The sequence below is a fragment of the Heterocephalus glaber genome, unplaced genomic scaffold (genome assembly GCF_053883595.1).
Source record: "Heterocephalus glaber isolate CG9 unplaced genomic scaffold, H.glaber_assembly_v1.0 deba00001550, whole genome shotgun sequence".
Lineage (NCBI taxonomy): Eukaryota > Metazoa > Chordata > Mammalia > Rodentia > Bathyergidae > Heterocephalus > Heterocephalus glaber.
This window is the reverse complement of record NW_028258343.1, coordinates 1,279,623-1,299,406: the sequence shown is the minus strand read 5'-3', so window position 1 is coordinate 1,299,406 and position 19,784 is coordinate 1,279,623. Positions and strand designations below refer to the sequence as shown.

At 35.1% G+C, this 19,784-nt stretch overlaps 1 protein-coding gene across 3 annotated transcripts in view; it reads left to right on the top strand.

Moving 5' to 3' along the window:
* Positions 1 to 15,492, top strand: part of Hbs1l (HBS1 like translational GTPase) — an 85,396-nt gene extending 69,904 nt beyond the window's left edge. For all 3 annotated transcript variants that reach the window (XM_021249543.2, XM_004871504.3, XM_087190003.1), the window contains 6 exons: positions 1,786 to 1,890; positions 5,121 to 5,211; positions 5,563 to 5,671; positions 10,144 to 10,244; positions 13,230 to 13,374; positions 14,824 to 15,492. In XM_021249543.2, coding sequence (XP_021105202.1) covers positions 1,786 to 1,890; positions 5,121 to 5,211; positions 5,563 to 5,671; positions 10,144 to 10,244; positions 13,230 to 13,374; positions 14,824 to 14,835 — 563 coding nt within the window. In that variant the 3' untranslated portion in view covers positions 14,836 to 15,492. The remainder of the gene's footprint in view (positions 1 to 1,785; positions 1,891 to 5,120; positions 5,212 to 5,562; positions 5,672 to 10,143; positions 10,245 to 13,229; positions 13,375 to 14,823) is intronic.
* Positions 15,493 to 19,784: the final 4,292 nt, after the last annotated feature.

Here is a 19,784-nt window from a genome sequence, read left to right as displayed (position 1 = left end):
GAACTAGATCCTATCTAGAAAGCTATAAAATAGAAATAGAATAAAATATCTCAGTTAGTATTACATTTATATAGTGGAATAATCACTACTGTAAAAATGTCAGTTATCCCCCAAATCTCCACTGACCCAGAGCAGGCAGTGAAGAGTAGATTAGGAAGTGAGCAGCAATAAATGGGTAATGAGCATGCTCAGCCTCACTTATACCCCAAGGCATCCCTCTGTGTTCTCCTCGGTACCCTTCATCATTGCAGTTATCATGCAGTGTTAGAATTGTGTCCATGCTATTTATTTCATGTAGATTGTGAACTCCCTGAAGGACTTTCTTCTCTATCTGTAGGGCCTAGCCCAGTACCTGGGACATAATTATTTATTAAAAATACAAGAGGTAGTTACTTTTAATAATTGCTTGCTGACTCTAAATTCTTACCTTATTCTCACTTTCGATTGCTTTTTGGCTTCTACCTGCACTATTCCACTGCTCCCCTTAGTGTGTCTGCTGAGGTCACTAAGTGACTTCTTGGTCGCCAAAGTCAGTATACATTTGTCAGTTCTATCTTCTTCCTTGAATTTGACATTACTTCCGATGCTGGCAGACATCCATCTTGAAACTTTTCTACCTTGGTTTCTGTGACCTGCTTTCTCCTGCTCCCCTGTTTCTCTCATTTCTTTACTTTTTGAGGGCTCCCCATTCTCTTAACTCTACATGGTGTTCAGTTGCCTCAGTTCTTTTCTTACTCTGCGTACTCCTTATGTTCTGACTTCCTTGAGTTCCTCTATTGCATGGGTCTTAATGCTTCCCAAATCTGTATCTCTTACCAGGCTTGCTTACTTGCCCTTCACACCTATGTGCTCTACTGCAGCTAAATAGCTCCCCCATGAGTGCCCTGAGGGTACCATGTCATGCAGTGTGGTGTGGTTTGTCCCCCTGGAATGCAGCTCTGTCACCTGTATCTCCTAGGCACTTCAGATTTGCCAAGGCTAAAATGCATCTTGTTCTTAATTTCCTGTCTCCAACTTATGCATGGTCTTTTCAGATTTCTCCCTTTTTGTCATTATGCTTCACTTACTTAACTCTAAATTGCCATTCTTTATTCCTACTCTTGACTGTTCCTTCCTATATTCAGTGTGTATATTTCTATCAGCCTCCATTCAAATACAGAAATATTTTCATGTCAGTTCTGTGTTAACAATTCTGTACTGGCTTCCTATTTAAGCTGTAGGATAAAATTTAGACCCTAAATGTAATTTGTGAGGCCCTTTATTATGTTCCCTTCCCTGCCTCTGTTGCTTCAGGTTTTACCTGTTCCAACCCTTTTTTTTTTCCCCCTTGGTGATGCTGGTGATAGAATCCAGGGTCTTGTGGATCTTGTGCTAGGCAAGTGCTCTACCATTGACCAATACCCTAAGCAAGCTGTCATGGATTCTTACTTATTTTAAACAGCATTTGTCTTAGTTCAGTGTGATTGTTTTTGTCTTTCTCTTTACTAGGGTAAAATTTCTTACAGGTAGAGATTTATATTTTCATCCTTTCTCCCTCAGTTTAGTAGAGTGCCTGTTACTCATTAAATATTTGAGAAAGTAATGAACCTCCCCTTTTTGTAGTATGAGTATATTTATTTGTGAGAAAAAAGTAGGAATGCTGTATGCCATACTTAGAGATGTTAAAAAATCTGAAATGACTATTGCTTATGTCCATTAAACTACTAGTTTTCTATAACTAAATATACAGTATAGTCATCAGATAACATTGCTATATAAATCATAGGATTTTGACATTTTTTGCAGATCAAGGATCTGGATTTTGTGTGACGGGTAAAATTGAAGCCGGTTATATTCAGACTGGTGATCGACTACTAGCAATGCCGCCTAATGAAACTTGTACTGCAAAAGGTACTCAGGTGCAGCATGCATTTGCTAGGCAAACCTTGAGACAGCAGATTTTTTTTTTTTTTTTTGGTACCGGGCATCGAACTCTGGTCCTTGCGCTTGCGCAGCAGGCAGCAAAACCGCTGAGCTAAATCCCCGGCCCAAGCAGATTTTTTTTAAATGTAGTTTAGTTATAACTCCAAAGTTAATAACCTCTTACTGAAATTGTAACTGACTGTCAAAATGATACTAACTGTTGAAGATTAAAATGTGAAAACTTAATTTTTTTCTGCTGTGACTATATATAAATATATGTGTATTCTAACTGTGGTAGCATTCTGTTTTTGACACTGATTCAAGAAGCCTGGTTAGGATTGAACCAGATGTGTAGACAACTGACAGAGATACAATTAAAATCGTATCTGTAGAAGAAATTAAATCTAAACCAAAACTGACACTAGCCAGTGGCTAGTTTTGAAATGTGTATTTCAGAATAAATTGATAATTTTGATCATGTCTATACTATATAAACATTTTACATATAAAAAGACCTATGAAAGATACAAATGCAGGAAAATCTAATGTTAAAAGAGAAATAGAGCTAAACTGCCACAACCACTGCATTTGCACAAAGATCTGATATGGCTTTTAATGATTGTTGATAATTATTTGCCTTCTAATCATTTATCATGTTCATGTTATTCTTTTCTTAATTCAGTTTAAAAGTATATAGTTCTATACTTAATCTGACTTCCACATAAGCCTCTACCTTCAGCATAAACCTGAAGATTATTTTATACCATAAAGTAACATGACTTATAACAGTTTTAAGTTGAACTGCAACTTTCTGAGAGTGTTAAAATTTCATTGCTTCTCTTCATTACTTTTAATTTATAGTTTATATACAGACTTGCAACTGACTAGTTTATAAATTTGAATGTATATTTAATTTGGTTACTTTTAAAGCAGATATCTTGGTTACTATAAGAAATTAATGAGTATGTTTAGCAATATGTTTAACATATTTTTAAAGACACGTAAGGTAATAAAAACAAGTGTTGTTCTCTTTTGCCTTTTTTCTTTTGCCAGCGAGGGGTCGTGAAATTTCTGTTTAGATAAAAGTAATATATACTTTCAAAAGTGTCATTTTCTATAGATCTGCCAGTACGGTGCTCTGCTTTGTTTTATTATTTTGTTTGTAAAAGTGGTCAGGAACTATAATACTTTCAAAATATTTATTTCTCTATATGTCAGTAAGTTTTTCTGAGAATAAGAACTTTAAAAAAAAAATCAACAGTGGCGACTTAAGACTATGATCCTAAAATGATCACAGAGTTTAGATAGATTCTCTTGTGACCTCTAAAATCTTTATTTGGTCTTCTCTAAAAGTCCCATATTCTTTACTTCTCTTTTCTCTGTCTGTTGCCCACAGAGAAACGCCAAGTGTAACTTTAATCAGTGGTTCTTAGAAGAGAAGCGGCAAGGAGAAGCACCTACTCCTGAAAGCTTCTCTACTAATGACTGTGGGAGGTTCTCAGACCTTAGTTTTGACCCCATTGCTCTCATTTGTTTGTTTGTTTGTTTGTTTTATGCCTTTCTTTTTGAATATTTGAAGTGCTACTGTGACTAACTGGTAGTATCTCAAGAAGGAGACTTGGCTGAATATGCTGCCAATAAGTAGAAATTCCAAATTGCTTTTTACTTTATTAACATATGAAGCAGAAATGTTAAAAAAGAATCTCTTTTTGTAATGTCTAGCCAATGAGAAAAGTACTTAGGAAGGCAAAAATGGGACAGTGTAACATGGTTGAGGAAGAGAAGAACCAGATAGTGTAATTAACTTTGGAAATTTTCATATTGTTAATTGAATTTGTAATATTCAAAATTTTAAGCCAAAGGCAATCTCTATTGTATATAAATAGCTGACTCTGATTTTCAGTCCTGTATCTCACAGCAAAACCAGACATTATTGTAAATGTTGCCTTTAAAAATTAGTTGATATTTGACAAACATTTCTGAATATAATAGTTGCTAACATTTTTGGAGTCAAGAATCCCTTAGATACTTGATTAAAGTTAGGCCCTCTGTTTTCAGGTTTATGCTGATCGGTGCATACATGAAATTTTGTGTAACTGTAGCTTGTCTCTGAACTCCTCACAAGCTAGAAATTCTCCCTTGGGAGTATACTACATGGGAAAAAAATATATCTTCATTAAGAAATGGGTGAATTTGCAAAGTCCTGAGTTTGATCCCTGATACCAAAAAAGAAATGGGTGAATTGTAATTTATTAAAAACTTCAGTCAAGAACTGTTCTGGTGTTTGACCTACATACTGTCTTCAACAAAAGGCTCAGGTTCCAATGGGAAGGAACTTAACCAATAAATTTAACCCATAAAATCAGAAAATATGGGATGACTTAAAAACCTTTGAATGAGATAACTGAGTATTGTTCTAGGGAACTGCTCTCTAAGACTACCTCCAGGACTGTCTTTAGGTAAATAGCGTGTATGTCTAGGTATATACCAAAACTTGAGTTTGTTTACCTATTGCAGTAATGAGGATTGAAGCCTGGCTGTGCATATGCTTAGGCAAGTACTTTACCACTGAGCCACATCCCCAGCCCCTGGGTTCATTTTAAAATTAAATTTTCATACCACTTTTCCTTATATAACCAGTTGTCAGTATGCAGATCTCTCTCAGAACAGGGTCTCCTTGAGCTAGGAATAGTTGAGAGGCCTGCTGAGAGAACCATTCGAAATGATAGCCGAGCACGGTTGGATTACTTAGAAAACATGGGCTGTTGTTTGGGTGGTTGTCCAATTAAAAGCAAAGCTAAAGAGAATAAAATACTACTGCACAACTTCCCCAACACTGTCTTTTGTACTGTCAGGAATAATTGAACTGTTTTACTATGCCTGCATCTTTGATATGGCAGAGGTGTTTGAATGAGGCTTGTTTCATGACTGTACCTTCATTGTGTAAATGACTTTAAAAATCTTGATTGAAATAAGCAGAAGTCAGCCTTTTATGGGCAAGTCCAAGTCACTTTAGTTTAGGGGGTGTTCTGAAAGAGTCAAGTCTAGAGGAAGTGTGTTTTCCTCAATGCTCGCAGTTAAACTTCTCACTCTCAATCCATTCATATTGAAAATGATGAGTAGTGACTGATGAAGCACAAACTAGTCAAACTCTCTTGGTTGTTATGGTTCGGTGTTGCGGTGTTTCACTGTATTCTTTGGTTCTTACTCATTTCCAGGAATCACCCTGCATGATGAACCTGTTGATTGGGCAGCAGCAGGCGATCATGTTAGTCTTACTTTGGTTGGGATAGATATCATCAAAATCAAGTGAGTAAGAAAATGAGTTTAGCAACCATCATTTTGGATAAAGGATATCAAAACACATAAATTTTGCTATCTACTAGCTCAGTTTTGAACCTTATTTGGCCAAAAATTGACACTAGTGACAGTATTAGCAAATGTTACTTAAGATTGAAATTAATACCTGTCAGCACAAACTTCTCATGTTCTTTGAATGAAAGGGGTAATGTAAAGCCGTGCTTTAACCTACAGGAGAGGAAAAGTTCCTAATTTACTTGTTTTAGTTTCTTTATAAATGATATTAGAGGTATTTTTATTGGACATAAATGTGTTTGTCTGCCAGTTGCCTTCCCTCATTTGTTGTTGTTGTTGTTACAGTGTTGGGTGTATATTTTGTGGCCCCAAAGAACCTATTAAAGCTTGCACTCGTTTCAGAGCCAGGATCCTCATCTTTAATATTGAAATTCCTATCACTAAAGGATTTCCTGTAAGTTTCAAAATGTTTTGTTGTTCTTATTTTTATAAATTCAAAGTAGTTTGTCCTTAAAAAGAAAAACTTTAGGGCCAGGGATTTAGCTCAGTGGCACCTCACCTGCCTCATGAACGCAAAGTCCTGAGTTCACTCCCCAGTACCAAAAAAACAAACAAACAAAAAAAAGAAAAATTTTATCAGATGTTTGTTTGTTTGATTGATCGATTGATTGATTGATTTTGGTACTGGGGATTGAACTTGGGTCCTTGCACTTTTATTTTTTAAATCAACATCTTACTGTTCTCATTTAGAAAAACAAAGTTAGAATTTAGAAATGATTTTGTGTTTTTTATTTTGACCACTGAGCCTGAGGACTTTTTTCAAAGAGCCATGAAGATATTTTGTATTTAACAAGATACAAACTGATAATAATAAAATTTGTAGGGGAAATGGTAGATAAGTTTTCATTATGTAGTAGAGTTTACCTAATAGTTTTAGATTGGGCCTTTCTGGATTTTTGTTTTGTTTAATTTACTTATTTGTAGTGTTTCTGCTGATAGGCTAAGCACACTGCCACTCAGCTACATCCCCAGCCTTTTTTTCTGGTAATAAAAGTAATAGATTGTTTCAGTAAATTTTGGAAATCACCATAATATATAATTGCATAATCTATAGAGATCTCTTTACATTTCAATGTATTTTTATGTGTATATATTATCCACCCAGTATGTATATGTACTGATACTTATGGGTACATCCTGGCATCTGTTGACATATGGTAAATTTCATTTGTGCTGAAGCAACATATTCAGACCCTTCATGCTGTGAAATTGGTTTGCAGGTCATCAATGATCAGCATCATTTGAATATACACATTTTATGGGAGGAAGAAGATTTTAATAACATAATGTTACTTATCCAGGAAATATTACTTGTGAATAGTCTGAATTTCTCATTTATGTCTAATTTTTTTCACAGGTTTAGGGCCATACTCTAGAGTTTATAGTACCTTCTTTTGTCACTTAACAGACAAGCATTTTCTCTTTAGCCTTTCTTTTTTTTAAATCATGTCATGTGGTAAAGATTCTGGGTCACCATTTTCACCATTTGATGATGGATCTTTCAGAGAATATGAAGATAGTACTAGTAATTGACCTTTCAACTTTTTGAAGTTAGTGATAATGTTTAAGAGATTGAGAACAAATTTATTTAGCTCATATAAATTTGTCTTATAATTATGCATCAACATTTGACATAATCATTTACTTCGCTTATAATTCTTTATTTTTATGTAAACTTGATCATATAAAAATTGTATTCATAAGACACTATGAAGTACTTTAATAATTACATCACATTTATTCTGTACACTGAAAAAAGGAATAAAAGTATCTCATCAAAAAGTTGGTTGCAGTGGAAAATATTCAACTTTTAACTATTCACAATTCACATAGTGATGAGCAAATAACTACCACTTATTTCTTTTGAAGAGATGGAACTCATTTATAGAAAGCAGTGTGTCCTGTGGGGAGAAGATGGTGGAGGTGGATTCTGTATGTTTTTACTCATTCAATAATAATATTTGGCAATGGAGAGGTGGAGAGGTCAAGAGATCAATAGTAACTTTGAATAGTAATAATGCCTTCCTCTCTAGCCTCAAAAATATGCATGAATTGGAAATATTTGACATTCCATTACAAGATTCTGCCTGTGCATATTAATTCACAAATACTAGGAAAAAATTTGATTATTAAAAAATGGTTATTTTTGTCAATTAACTCACTATGGGAGTAAAGCTCCAAAAAATATTTTTTTAAACAGGAATTTTTTTTTAGAAATTAAAATTTCACTATTTAGAGACTAATTCCTCAGTACTACATAAATATATTTAAATTTCTCTTCATTACACACTCTATATACAGTATTTTAAAATAAATCATAGAATGGATTAGGTTGTAAGTGAATTCATGTTTGATTTTGTTTTATAGTGGCAAATTATACATAACAAAATTTACCAATTTTATAATTTTATAATTAAGCAAATTTCACAATGTCTGTCATGTCTGGAATGATGCAATATTTATGCTTTTGTGTTTAGGTTTTTTCACTTGTCACAGTGTTTTCAAGGATCACCTATGTTGTACCATATATTAGATTCTAGCCCTCTTTAAGGTTGAATAACATTCCATTATGTATATATCACATTTGGCTTACACAGTCTTTGTTGATCAACATTTAGTTGTTTGTCTTTTTGCTATTATGAATGATGATGCTGAGTCCCTGCTTTCAGTTCTTTTGACATATACCTAGGAGTGAAATTGCCAGATTATATGGTAATTCTATGTTTAACTTCTTGATGAACCCTAAATTGTTTTCATGGGGTCTATACCATTTACATTCCTACCAGCAGTGTACCAAGAATTCTCTTTTCTTCATTTACAAGGTTCTTGTCAATTTCATTTTTCTGAGGCAATGAGTTAATTTTGTTTTTTAATTGCTCAACTAATGGGTATAAAATGGTATCTCATAGTGATTTTTATTTGTATTTCTGTAATGATTAGTGGTGTTGACAATCTTTTCATGTACTTATTCAGTCATTTGTGTACCTTTGGGGCAATGGCTATTGAAGTCCTATGCCCATTTTTTAATTAGATTATTATTATTTTTTTGTATTAAATTCTTTTATTGGTACATTGTAGGTATACAACACAATTACATTTCTCATTGGGAATTGTACCTTTACATAATGCATCTTGGTTCTTATTTTTTCCCCATTCCTAGCTCTCCCTTCCCGCCCTCCATCCTTCCCTATTTACAAAGACTTTATTTCCATTTTTTCCATTTCTCATCATTTTCCTTTCCCTTCTTTCCTTTAATTAGATTATTTTGTTGTTGAGTTATAGGAATTCTTTATTTGTGTTGCATATTTGTTCTGCATATTAATTCTTTATCAGCTGTGAGTTTCTTTTATTCTATGGGTTCCCTTTTCACTGTCTTTATGGTGTTCTTTGATGGACTAAGAGTTGTAATTTTGAAGAAGTCCAGTTTACTTTTTTTTCTTTTGTTGCCTATGCCTTTGATGTCATCATGCCCGGGAAACAGTTGCCAAATCCAGCATCAGGAAACTTTTGCCCTATGTTTCATAGTTTTACTTCATATGTTTAGGTCATTGATCCATTTTGAGCTAATTTTTATATATGGTAGTAGGTAAAGCTTTATCTTCATTCTTTTGCATGAGGATATCCAGTTTTCTTAGCCAGCATTTGTTGAAAAGACTGTTTGTTGAAAAGACTGTTCTTTGCCTAATGAATGATCTTGGAACCCTTGTTGAAAGTCATGTGACCATATATGTGTTGATATTTTTAAAATATAGGTTACCTAGAAGTTTAAGGAAAATAGTAACTTCTTTTGCAGCTAACATTATGTCCCCATTACAACTTATAAAATACTAGATATTTGATTCTCATGACTTCACATGGAGCAAAATTCCAATCCTGAAACCCTTCAGACTAGTGTATTTCAGAACTCAGAAATGAGGATTTTGGTAACAAAAAACTCTGCATGTATTATTCTAAAACTCCTAACAGGAAGGGAGGCAACATCAACAACTGTGATGAAGCATGTTTCTGCACCAAAACGTATTACTGTTAACACTATGTGAGATACACAGGACAGTGAATTGGCTCACTTCAAGTCCAGTTTTGTTATCTTAATAGATTTATAACAGGCTTTGGGGAAAAAAGTTTAGGTTTGCAATCTTTTGGGATTTGGGAATTACAAGTAAGAGAGTGTGGTCCCGTCTTAGTATTGCCTCTGTTAACAGATAAGGAATGGAGACTCTGAGAGGTTGTGACTATATGAATGTTAAGTGGTTGGGCCAGGATCCATTTTTTCATCACTTTCACTGAAAAACCAAATATTTCAATTGTTGATGAATATGATGTTATCCCCTTCTCTTATGTTGAGACAATTCTCAGTAGTTGAACATCTACAATACCAGGTGCTGTGAGGCATCCTATTTTTCATCACAGCACTGTCAAAGCCTTCCTGTTTTACAACTGAGAAAACTGAGTTACAGACTGAGAGTTGGGATTCAGTCCCAGGTTATTTTCCTTCTACTTCTTACATAAAAATAATAGTACAGTACAATAATAGTACATTGTTATAAATGAGTCAGTCTCTTAATCTTTGCAGTCACTTAGATAAGATATTATCCTCCACTTTTGCAGAAGAAAAAGCTGACAGGAAGCTTGTGCAGTTTACTAAAGTTTATGCTGTACTGTAAGGGTAGAAATTTGAGCTACCTCTCACAAGTGTTTTCCCTTAGTTAAGTACCACCTGATTAGAATGGTAGGACTTAGGTACCTGGAGATGGTGACCAACTCCAACAGTACTGCCAAACTGGGTATAATTACATGTAAATGTCAGTAGAAGAGGCCAGATCTGCTGTGGAAACAGTTTTCAGTGTTAAAAAGTTTTTGTTTTAGGTGCTGTTACACTACCAAACCGTCAGTGAACCCGCTGTCATTAAACGATTGATTAGTGTCTTGAACAAAAGCACTGGCGAAGTCACCAAGAAAAAACCCAAGTAAGTATTTGAATGCAGAAATCATAAACACTAACAATTTAAGAAAATTCTTTACAGGTTAACTCATTTGTATAGTATTCCAGAAATAATGTTTTGTTTTGTTTTTTTTGGTACCTGGGATTGAACTCAGGACCTTGAACTTTCAAGGCAGGTGCCAGAACCACTGAACTAAATCCTCGGCCCCTCAGAAATAATGTTTTTAATGACTAGATTAATACAAACTAAGAACACATGTCTAAGCTCCTGTTTAGGTATGAATGTTTCATACAATTACTATTATGTATAGTGGTAAGGGTTGTGAATTATGTGTATATATGTATCAGGCTCTAGATCCTGATGATGTATAGGTAAGGGCATTCAAAAAAAGTCCTACTCTTTCAAAGATGAATTCAGAGATGTCTAGCCACTGCTTTCAAATTTTAGCTTTGTACTTTCCTTCACTGTCATCTACTTAATGAGCTCATTCCCTATGCTAAGAAGGTCATTCCCACACTTGGGAGTACTTGGTTTTTTTCCCGCCACTTGGAAAGTATTTTCTGCTCAGAAGTCCATGTGGAGCCTTAGGATGAGGTGATCGCCACTGTTCTGGCTCTTGATACCACTTAATATCCAGGCCTAGTTGTGGACAGTTTCCATTTGGTGGAGATTAGGTTGGCAATTTTCAGAGAAAGTACTTTCTGCAAAACTAAGTACTGTATTTTCTTTTATCTTTTTTTTTTTTTTGGTACCAGGGATTGAACTCGGGTCCTTGCGCTTGCGCAGCAGATGGCGAAATCACTGAGCTAAATCCCCGGCCCCTAAGTACTGTAAATAAAAACAAAAATTCAAAATGCTAGAGATGAATGTAACAAAATACACATAACTTATTCTAGTTCAACTAAAGGGTAGCAATCACAGTTTGGCTTGACTGCTTCAGCTTCGGGGTTTTCCTGAAGTTTAGCCTGTGGGGAATCCCACCCAAAATCCCCTTTTTTGTCCTTGGGAGTTCCTCACCTTTTGCACCTGCATTAAGAGTCCCACAGTGGTTAATGGGTTAATGCGCTGGCTACAAGGGGAAGAGAACCTGCTCTAAACTCAGGCCTTCTTCTCAGCAAGGAGGAAGGGTTGCTGACCTCTCCCTTGAAGGTGTCTCATCTGAATACGAAGGGGACTTTAGCTCCTAGTGTGAATGTTTGACATAATGTTTTGAAAAATGTAATACTCTATAAGAACTTTTTTTTTTCCTGGAGCTGGGGATCAAACTCAGCTTATTGCACAGTCTAAGCAAGAGCTGTACCACTAAGCTGCACCCCCAGCCTAAGACTACCATTCCTTGAGGACCTCATTATTGTGAGGTGCACCCCGAATGCTTTTATGTGACTTATATTCTCAGCAGTCATAGGAAGCAGCTAGCAAAGTGACACAAAGCTCACAAGTGGCAGAGGCTGGCTTCTAACCCATTTAGTTGGTTACCTAAATTATATTTCTTTGTGCAGAGCCAGGGTGCTTGACCCAGACAGTTGATTTGAAAGATTTTCAATCTGAAATTGGTCCATGAGTTTTCTTTCAGTTTCTCCTGAATTTTCTGTGTCCTGAGTTTTTTTCTCCCTTTTCTGGTTACAGAATCCTAGCTCAGTGGTGCTAGGATTTAATGTATTCCTATGTTGGTTTTCCCTATCATCTATTTAAAACTTTTGTCTTCTCTTATTTTGCACTCTTTTTTTCTTTTTTTTTGGTACTGGGGATCGAACTCGGGTCCTTGCGCTTGCACAGCAGACAGCGAAACCACTGAGCTAAATCCCCGGCCCTTATTTTATACTCTTTACCACCTTGCCATTCCCCTTCATTCTAGTTCAGTCACATCATAGACTCAATCAGTTTATACAGAGTGGAATTTAACTGTATAGAACACTAATTAAGGATAAGTCATGAATATATCTTTTTTTTTTACATGAATATATCTTGATTCTCTCCTCCAGTTGGAATTGGACTTTGGGCTGAATGAAATCATCCAAAGCCAATATTTAGATTTTTTGAAATGAACTTGTTTGGCTTAGCCTATTTATTCCTGAACTAATCTTTTAGGAGAATTTATGATTTCTGTCTCTTTCTAGAGTACATCAAAATTAAATTAGAGGACGTTTCAAAATATCTCCCTTTGGGTTCTACCTCTTTCAGTAAGTTTGGATGGGGTCCATGCACAAGGATTTTGTTTACTTACTTATGTGAAACCATTTCTAATGTAGCTCAGGTCCTGTCCTTCTCATTTCCCACAAATATCATAATGTGGTAAAGCTCTTTATGGAATTTTTTGTCCCAAATAACAATTCAGGTCCTTGCTAAGAAACCATTATTCTTATGTGGAAAAAGAGGGTAAGTGGTAGGAACAGACTGACTTAGAGTAATCTTAGCACCAGGAAATTGTCCTCTTTAAAGATAACAGGAGTACAGCTCAGTGGTAGAACATGTGCTTAGTATTGCATGAGCAAGGACCTGGGTTTGATCTTCAGCACCAAAGAATAAAACAATAGAGATAATTTCTTTATATACAGTCAACAAATTATATTCTACTTAGAAAGATATAGGCATTAGATTCCTCTGAAAATACAAATACTTCTCTATAGAAGTAAGCCTTAATATCATTTTTATTAGATAATTAAACATCTTAATTTCTGCAGGAAATCAAAGGAAAGAATTAATCAAGAAGGACCTTGAGCATTTGAGGTCATTCATAGTGGTCCTGTGGGGATAGAGTTGTATTTGAAGATTGGTTAAAAAATACATATGAAATACCTAATGTTTCTTAAATCCAGAATTACTCCTCTCATTTTTTTAACTAACCTAGAAAAACCCAAAAGGATATTTTCATTTAAAAAAATACACAAAAGTTTTTCTTTTGTTTTGAAAGACAGTGAATTTGAAATACACATTTTCCAGGTTGTTGTTACTCCTTTACTCACCTTTAATGTATATCCATTTGTTCTTTTTTTCTTCCTCTCTTAATAGGTTGTTAACGAAAGGCCAGAATGCATTGGTAGAGCTACAGACACAAAGACCAGTGGCTCTTGAGCTCTACAAAGACTTTAAAGAGCTGGGAAGGTTTATGCTGCGTTACAGTGGTTCCACAATAGCTGCTGGTGTTGTCATGGAGGTATTTTATAGTGACTGATTGTGTGTCCATGGCTGTGGGGTTGTTTTGTTTTACCTTTTAAGGATGATTACTGAGATTTTGTGGCTTAAGGAAAACCCAAGTAAGGTATTGGGAAAAGAAATTTAAACTTATATCAAAAATTAAAAGAATGATGGGAAGAAAATGTTTGGTCATAAACCTTACACTGAATCTTTCAAACTATTCTTTACTGATGATATTGCTCAAAATTTAAAAAAGGCTGTTGTAAAATAGGTCCATCAGAATGCAATCCAAATTGTGAGTATCTAGATGATTGGGAATAATGATTTTGTTTAATAGAGAGCCCTCATTAAAGTTTTTTTTCTTTAAGTAGCTCTTAGTGCTTTTGAAATGATTCATTCAAAAAGTTCAGTTACTATATTAGTGATATTTCTGAAACATTCCTATTACATAATGCATAGCATAATTGAATTTTGGAGGAAAGAGAAATGAACCAAGAAATATCAGTAAATTGAATATTCATTCACATTATCATAATATGAATTTTATGAATATTGTATTTTAAGGAGACTTCATATGATTACTTTCTGCATAAAACTGTTGAGTTCATTTATTAGTCTTTTTTTTTTTTCTTTTTTTTGGTACCAAGTATCGAACTCGGGTCCTTGTGCTTGCGCAGCAGGCAGCGGAGTTCATTTAATTGGATATATACTTTGAATACAGAGCTTTGAGTTGTATAAAAATTTACACATGAAGCATGAAAAATCTTATTTTTAAGCTTTTAAAGTACAAAGAAACTTTATGCACATCATTTGTATAAAGTATTTGTGGAGGGCAGTATAGGGTAGAGGTGAACAAGTTCCAGAGTTAAAATGCCCATTTGTGTTCTTGCTCCACTGACTTCTGTTAGCACAAATATGTTTCTCCTTTAATTTATTTATCTATAAAAATGGGGCAGGGCCAGGGATTTAGCTCAGTGGTTCTGGCGTCTGTCTCACAAGCGCAAGGTCCCGAGTTCAATTCCCCGGTACCAAAAATAAAAATAAAAATGGGGCAGTGGAATCTGCCTCTAGAGTTGTGAAATGGAATGATCCATGCAAAGCACAGATCATTGGGATGGTAATTGTCTCTACAGTCAATAAAGATGAGCTTTATCATTGTCTTCAACATCATGTTTAGTCTCTCAAGACATTCTTTATGAAAGAGCATTCTAAAAAGAAGGTAGAATTTCTTGTAGAAAATAAGGGAAGGAGTATAGTAAATCTTAGAAATAGCATGACTAGGGAAGGAGGAAAATATAGGAAGGAGAATAAAGTTTACTCTTGAGACAACAAATCACTGTTATTTTCTTTTTGTTACTATTCTTATAATGCAATTGATTAAATTGTAGCAGATATTTTTCCCTTACAGATAAAAAGAATGATTGATTGAATTATAGCAACTGTCTTTTTTTTTTTTTATTATTTACAGATAAAAGAATGATGGATCAGAATTTTACCATGCTTCCAAATGAAATAACTCACCACTGATTTTAAAGAATACAGTTATGCAGTTCAAGAAATGATGTACAATTGATATTTTTTTAAATGAGAGAGAATATTTAAAGCTATAAATAGCCGCAAGGAAGTATTAATAATAATTTCTGCAAAATTTCAAGTTTCCAACAGTCAAAGAAAGGCTAATATTGCACTTTCATTTAAAAAACTCCTTTCCCTTTGAAATGGTAGTACATTTGGTAGTAAATAAATGGATTTATTTACTTTGCTGAAATTTATGGCAAGTATCAGAAATAGTATTAGAAGATACTGACATCATCATGAAATAGACTGTACCTCCACCCAAACCAAAAATGTTTACAGGTTTTTCTTTTCATTCAAATGTACTGTACATTTTAAGGAAAATAACTAAATTGGGCTTTTGAGATAGTTCATATTAGACCTGGGAACTTCTTAAAGTTAACCCTAAGCAAGATTTGCTGAAGGTTATAATAAAGCTATTTTATATTGAGCATAAAAATGCCCTTCCAACAAGTCAACTTCTGAAAGCAAAATTTGGAATTAATGGAAGCTGTTCTGTTGATAACTAAGATACTATTTAAGTTGTAAAGCCAGCTAATAAAATGTCTTAGTTTGAGCATAATGCAACATGTGTTTGGTTCTTTAGACCTTCATGAGTTTCTCTTCTACTGTCACAAAATATGACTTGGGTTTTTTTTTTTTCCACGTAAGAGCTTTCTGGCTCTTTCGCATGAATTCTCGCTTTTTATCCTAACAACAAATCAAATTTAGTCTTACCCATCTCCAACAATACCTTGGTTTCCCCATTATCACTTTTAGGATTATATTTATAATGACTATATCTGTGTCTTGCATACTTTGTAGATTATGAGTCACCTATGACTAAAAGTCACATTTTTCTTTAAAGTTTCAACAACAAACCCCAAGGTTTACTTCTTTAACCAGTGTTTGTTGGGCTGCCGCCTGGGTCCAAGAAGCTTTACAGCAGATTTTGTCCTTATCTGAGCCTGAGACTCTGATCTGATAGACTATTTATGATCAATTTTTTAAAATTAGAAAATGATGTGATTTTGTATATTGATAGCTGACTGTATTCAGCAGCATTTCTTTTTCTTTTTCTTTTGGTACCAGAAATTGAACTCAGGACCTTGCACTGGTGAGGTAGGCACAGTGCCACTGAGCTAAATCCCCAGCCCAGCATTTCTTTTTCTTAATTGAAGAGTAACAGCCTTACAAGCAAGTGCACAGGTCATGAACTTGCTCCTTGGTGAATGGTCACCAAGTGAACACATCCTTCCATTTCTTTACAAAAAGTACAGTATTGAGGTAGTGGACTTACTGAGGCAAGAAAGTATTTTATTTGTATATTATGTTAATTAGGAATTTAATAGATACTTAAACAGAAACCTAACTTAAATTGGCTTAAGCAACAAAGAAAAAGTTTTTGATTGACATAACTGAAAACATTAGAGGACTCCCTACGTTTGAACCTTCTAGATTGAACAGCTCACACACAGGATGTCTGCAGGGTCTCATCTGCACTCTTTCTGCCCTGGTGTTTGTTTTACCCTCAGACCTGTTGAATCCCCCTGCAATGCCAGATTCTAGACAAGACATAGTCATTCCACATGTTGTCCTAGGCCCTCCTTATGGGACAAACAGACCAAAAGAGCGTGCTTTTTCTAGAAGTCCTAGAATGATCTCCTCATTGACTTAGGATTAGGTTTTCTTTTTCCCTGGGGCATCCTTATGGTAGAGTGTGAAGTGAATATAACCCAAAGCACAGTTTGGGGACGGGTTTGAGCTTAGGAGTGGTTGAAATTCAGGGTGTTATTAGAAGGGGAAATGGATTGGGGGTAGCAAGAACAAGACATATCCATTGTATTACATTCTTAAGAATTTTAAGTATTTAGCATAAATAACTACTAGTAGCAATTCATTTCTTCCTTCTTGAGTTGTAATAAATACAATCTTTTTTGTTTACAGTTGATGTTGAAGGGAATGATTTTATTAAAAGGATCCTCTGTTGGGAACAGTGTTAATAGTGAAGGTTGGAGTTAAGAGACAAGTATAGCAGTCATGCCCAAGATTGACTGACTTGATTTCCTTCTCCTGTCCAGGCACAGGAGAAAGCACTTAGGGCTCCAATCTCAGGACTGACAGTCCAGCCAAGGAGCACTTAGTACCATAAACTGTGAAGAAGAGTTAACAGTATATGAAAGCCTCTAGGAGCAGTGTGCCCTAAAGATAGTGCAGGAGGGATTAATGCTGCTGTATACTTACATAAGAAAATTTCCTACATCAATTAATCTTATAAATGACAGTCCTTCCTCTGCTGATTTAGAAATATAATGGGGTGAAAGACGGAGGCAGATTTTGCATTGGTGGAATAGTCCAGTAGGGCAACTTTTAGCCTTCAGAGTGGCAACATTTAAAATCCCACCAACAGTAAAAAATATTCTTTAGAACCCTTCCACCTCCAGTAAGAAGAGCCACACCAAGGAAAGCATACCAGTGGGACCAAAGCCAGCCTGAGCAACAGAGCCGAACCCTGGCAGGATGAATGAGCCATGAGGCAAGACAGGAGCTCAACTTCAGAGGGGTTTTGCTTGTCCTCTTGTCTAATGAACCACAGCACCAAGTTGGAGTCTTTCTTGAACTGGGGTGACCTGTCAAGTCTGGAGGACTCAGATGTACTTGCATCCAGAAAGGGAATGAACAGTTAGCTGGCTGCCTGGGATTCTACTAGCACTCAAGTGGGCTCTGAAGGTGATTGAGAGTGATTTGTACATCTTGGAAATGGATTGATTTATTTAGTTCATTATTTAAAGGTGAATAAATACGGTAACAGGCCTGTGGAAAAATCTGCACTACCTAAACAGTATTTCTGGGCACATGGATGCAAAACTGGTGTCTTAAGATGTAGGAGAATGATGCTTTGTTGAGGAAAGAATTGGGAGAAATTAGAAGAGACTACGTGGGGACCTACATGCTAGCTTCAAATACTCACTAAAGGCTGTAAAGAATATAATTCCAGAAAGTTGGACAAATTGAGAAGCTGACCTTGGAAACCACTCCTAGAATGCAGATAGATGAAAATGAACAGGAAGACCCCAAAATTGACCAGGAAGAAAGCATACCATATTTTATATCAAAGCGACGAAGGGATTACAAGTGCATTTCTGTTAGAACTTTATATTTTTAAAATTTTTCATTTTTTTTTGCCCTATGGAAACTTTTGTGAGATTAAAACATTTTGTAACTATAAAAAAGCTCCCCTGAAAATCCATCCTTAGAGAAATAAATGAATAGACAACCTTAGGCTTTTCAATTTTGAACTGTAGGTTAAAGGGATGAAGACCCACAAATTCAGTACTCCGCTACAGTAGGTTTATAGGTGAGGATAAAGTCTGGGGTATCCTGGCAGAGGGTGATAGGATTGAAAAATACTTCAACCATAAAGAGATAATTCAAGATTTGGGAGATGATGGTAGAGAATTCTGCAGCAGATTCCATCACTTGTTGCCGTCAAAGACCACTAGGACACAAGTATAGTCAAAATGAATTTTAATGATATTTGCTACGCAAGAATGTGAGCCATCAGGAACTGTGGGTGCTTCCCGTAAAAGTTGCAAGAAGGGGCTTCTTATAGAATTTGAGCACATGCAGGCAATTTGGGGTAGGGGCCACGTGAGTGAGGGTTTCTTCTGGCTTGAGTACTATCAGAAAGTGGAGGTAATTTTGCTATCAGATGCCTTAGTTTTAATGTGGGAAGTTGAAGGAATGGAAAGGAGCAGCAGTTACTCATGTGAACCACAAGAGGGAGTGTGGAGTTAAACTTTTATGGTTTGTACAGTCCTTTTTTTTTTTTTTTTTTTTTTTTTTGGTTTGCTTTGGCATGAATACAATTACTCATTTTTTCAGTATCCCTGGATGACCTTATTGATGTCAGAGATTTGGGAATTGCTAATGTTCAACAGGAGAACGCCATAGTCTAGCTGTGAGTGCCAAGCTAACATTTAGTTTCCAGAAAAGCTACATATTCCTCTCACATGGAAACCATTTAAATATGTAGAAGTAAAGTGATAGTGTAAGTGTAGTTATAAAATTCAGTGTAAAATGAAATAAGTGAATTAAATTATAACTTAAATGTGAAGACATGAAATGTGGGGGAAAAAAGCATTTAGTTGAAGTCCATAAAGTCGTTATTTTGTTTGTTCCGATAATCACATAAAATAAAGTTGAAAGATATTTAGGGTAATCACGAATGGAATTAATGAAACTTCATATTCATGCAGAAGGCAAAAGCAAAGAAATATAGCCTGTAGAGCAAAAGATAGAAAATAAAACTAAGCAAGACAAAGGCAACAATTGTAACAATAAAACTAGACTTTTCTCCTAAAATGGTAGACTAAAACTACAAAGCTAATAATAATGCAACTTCCAAAAAATATGCCTAAAATGAAATGGCAAATGGGATGGGACAAAGGCACAGGTATATTAGGGAAACAAAAATAACTGATTGGTTGTATCTTCCACATGTTAGGCAATCTTCATCATATGATAGTACATTTAATGTATATTTCTAAAATTATATGAGGCAGGCATTATTTACCTGTCATAGCGGAGAAAAATGAAGTCTAGAGGGATTAATAAAAGTAAGTAAGTTACAAATGGTTACATGGTTTGAATTTGATTATAAATCTGAGGGATGTTCATTATACTACACTGCCTCTCCAGAAGTCAGGATATCAAATCAAGCAGGCAAGCAAACAAAACACATTAAGATCAAGAACATCTCATATTGTTGAGGAAATATGCATGATGAGTACAAAAAAAAATACCAAACAGCATCAAAATGCCTAATGAAAATATATTAGAAATTAAAGTACCTAATTATAATTATTTGGAGAT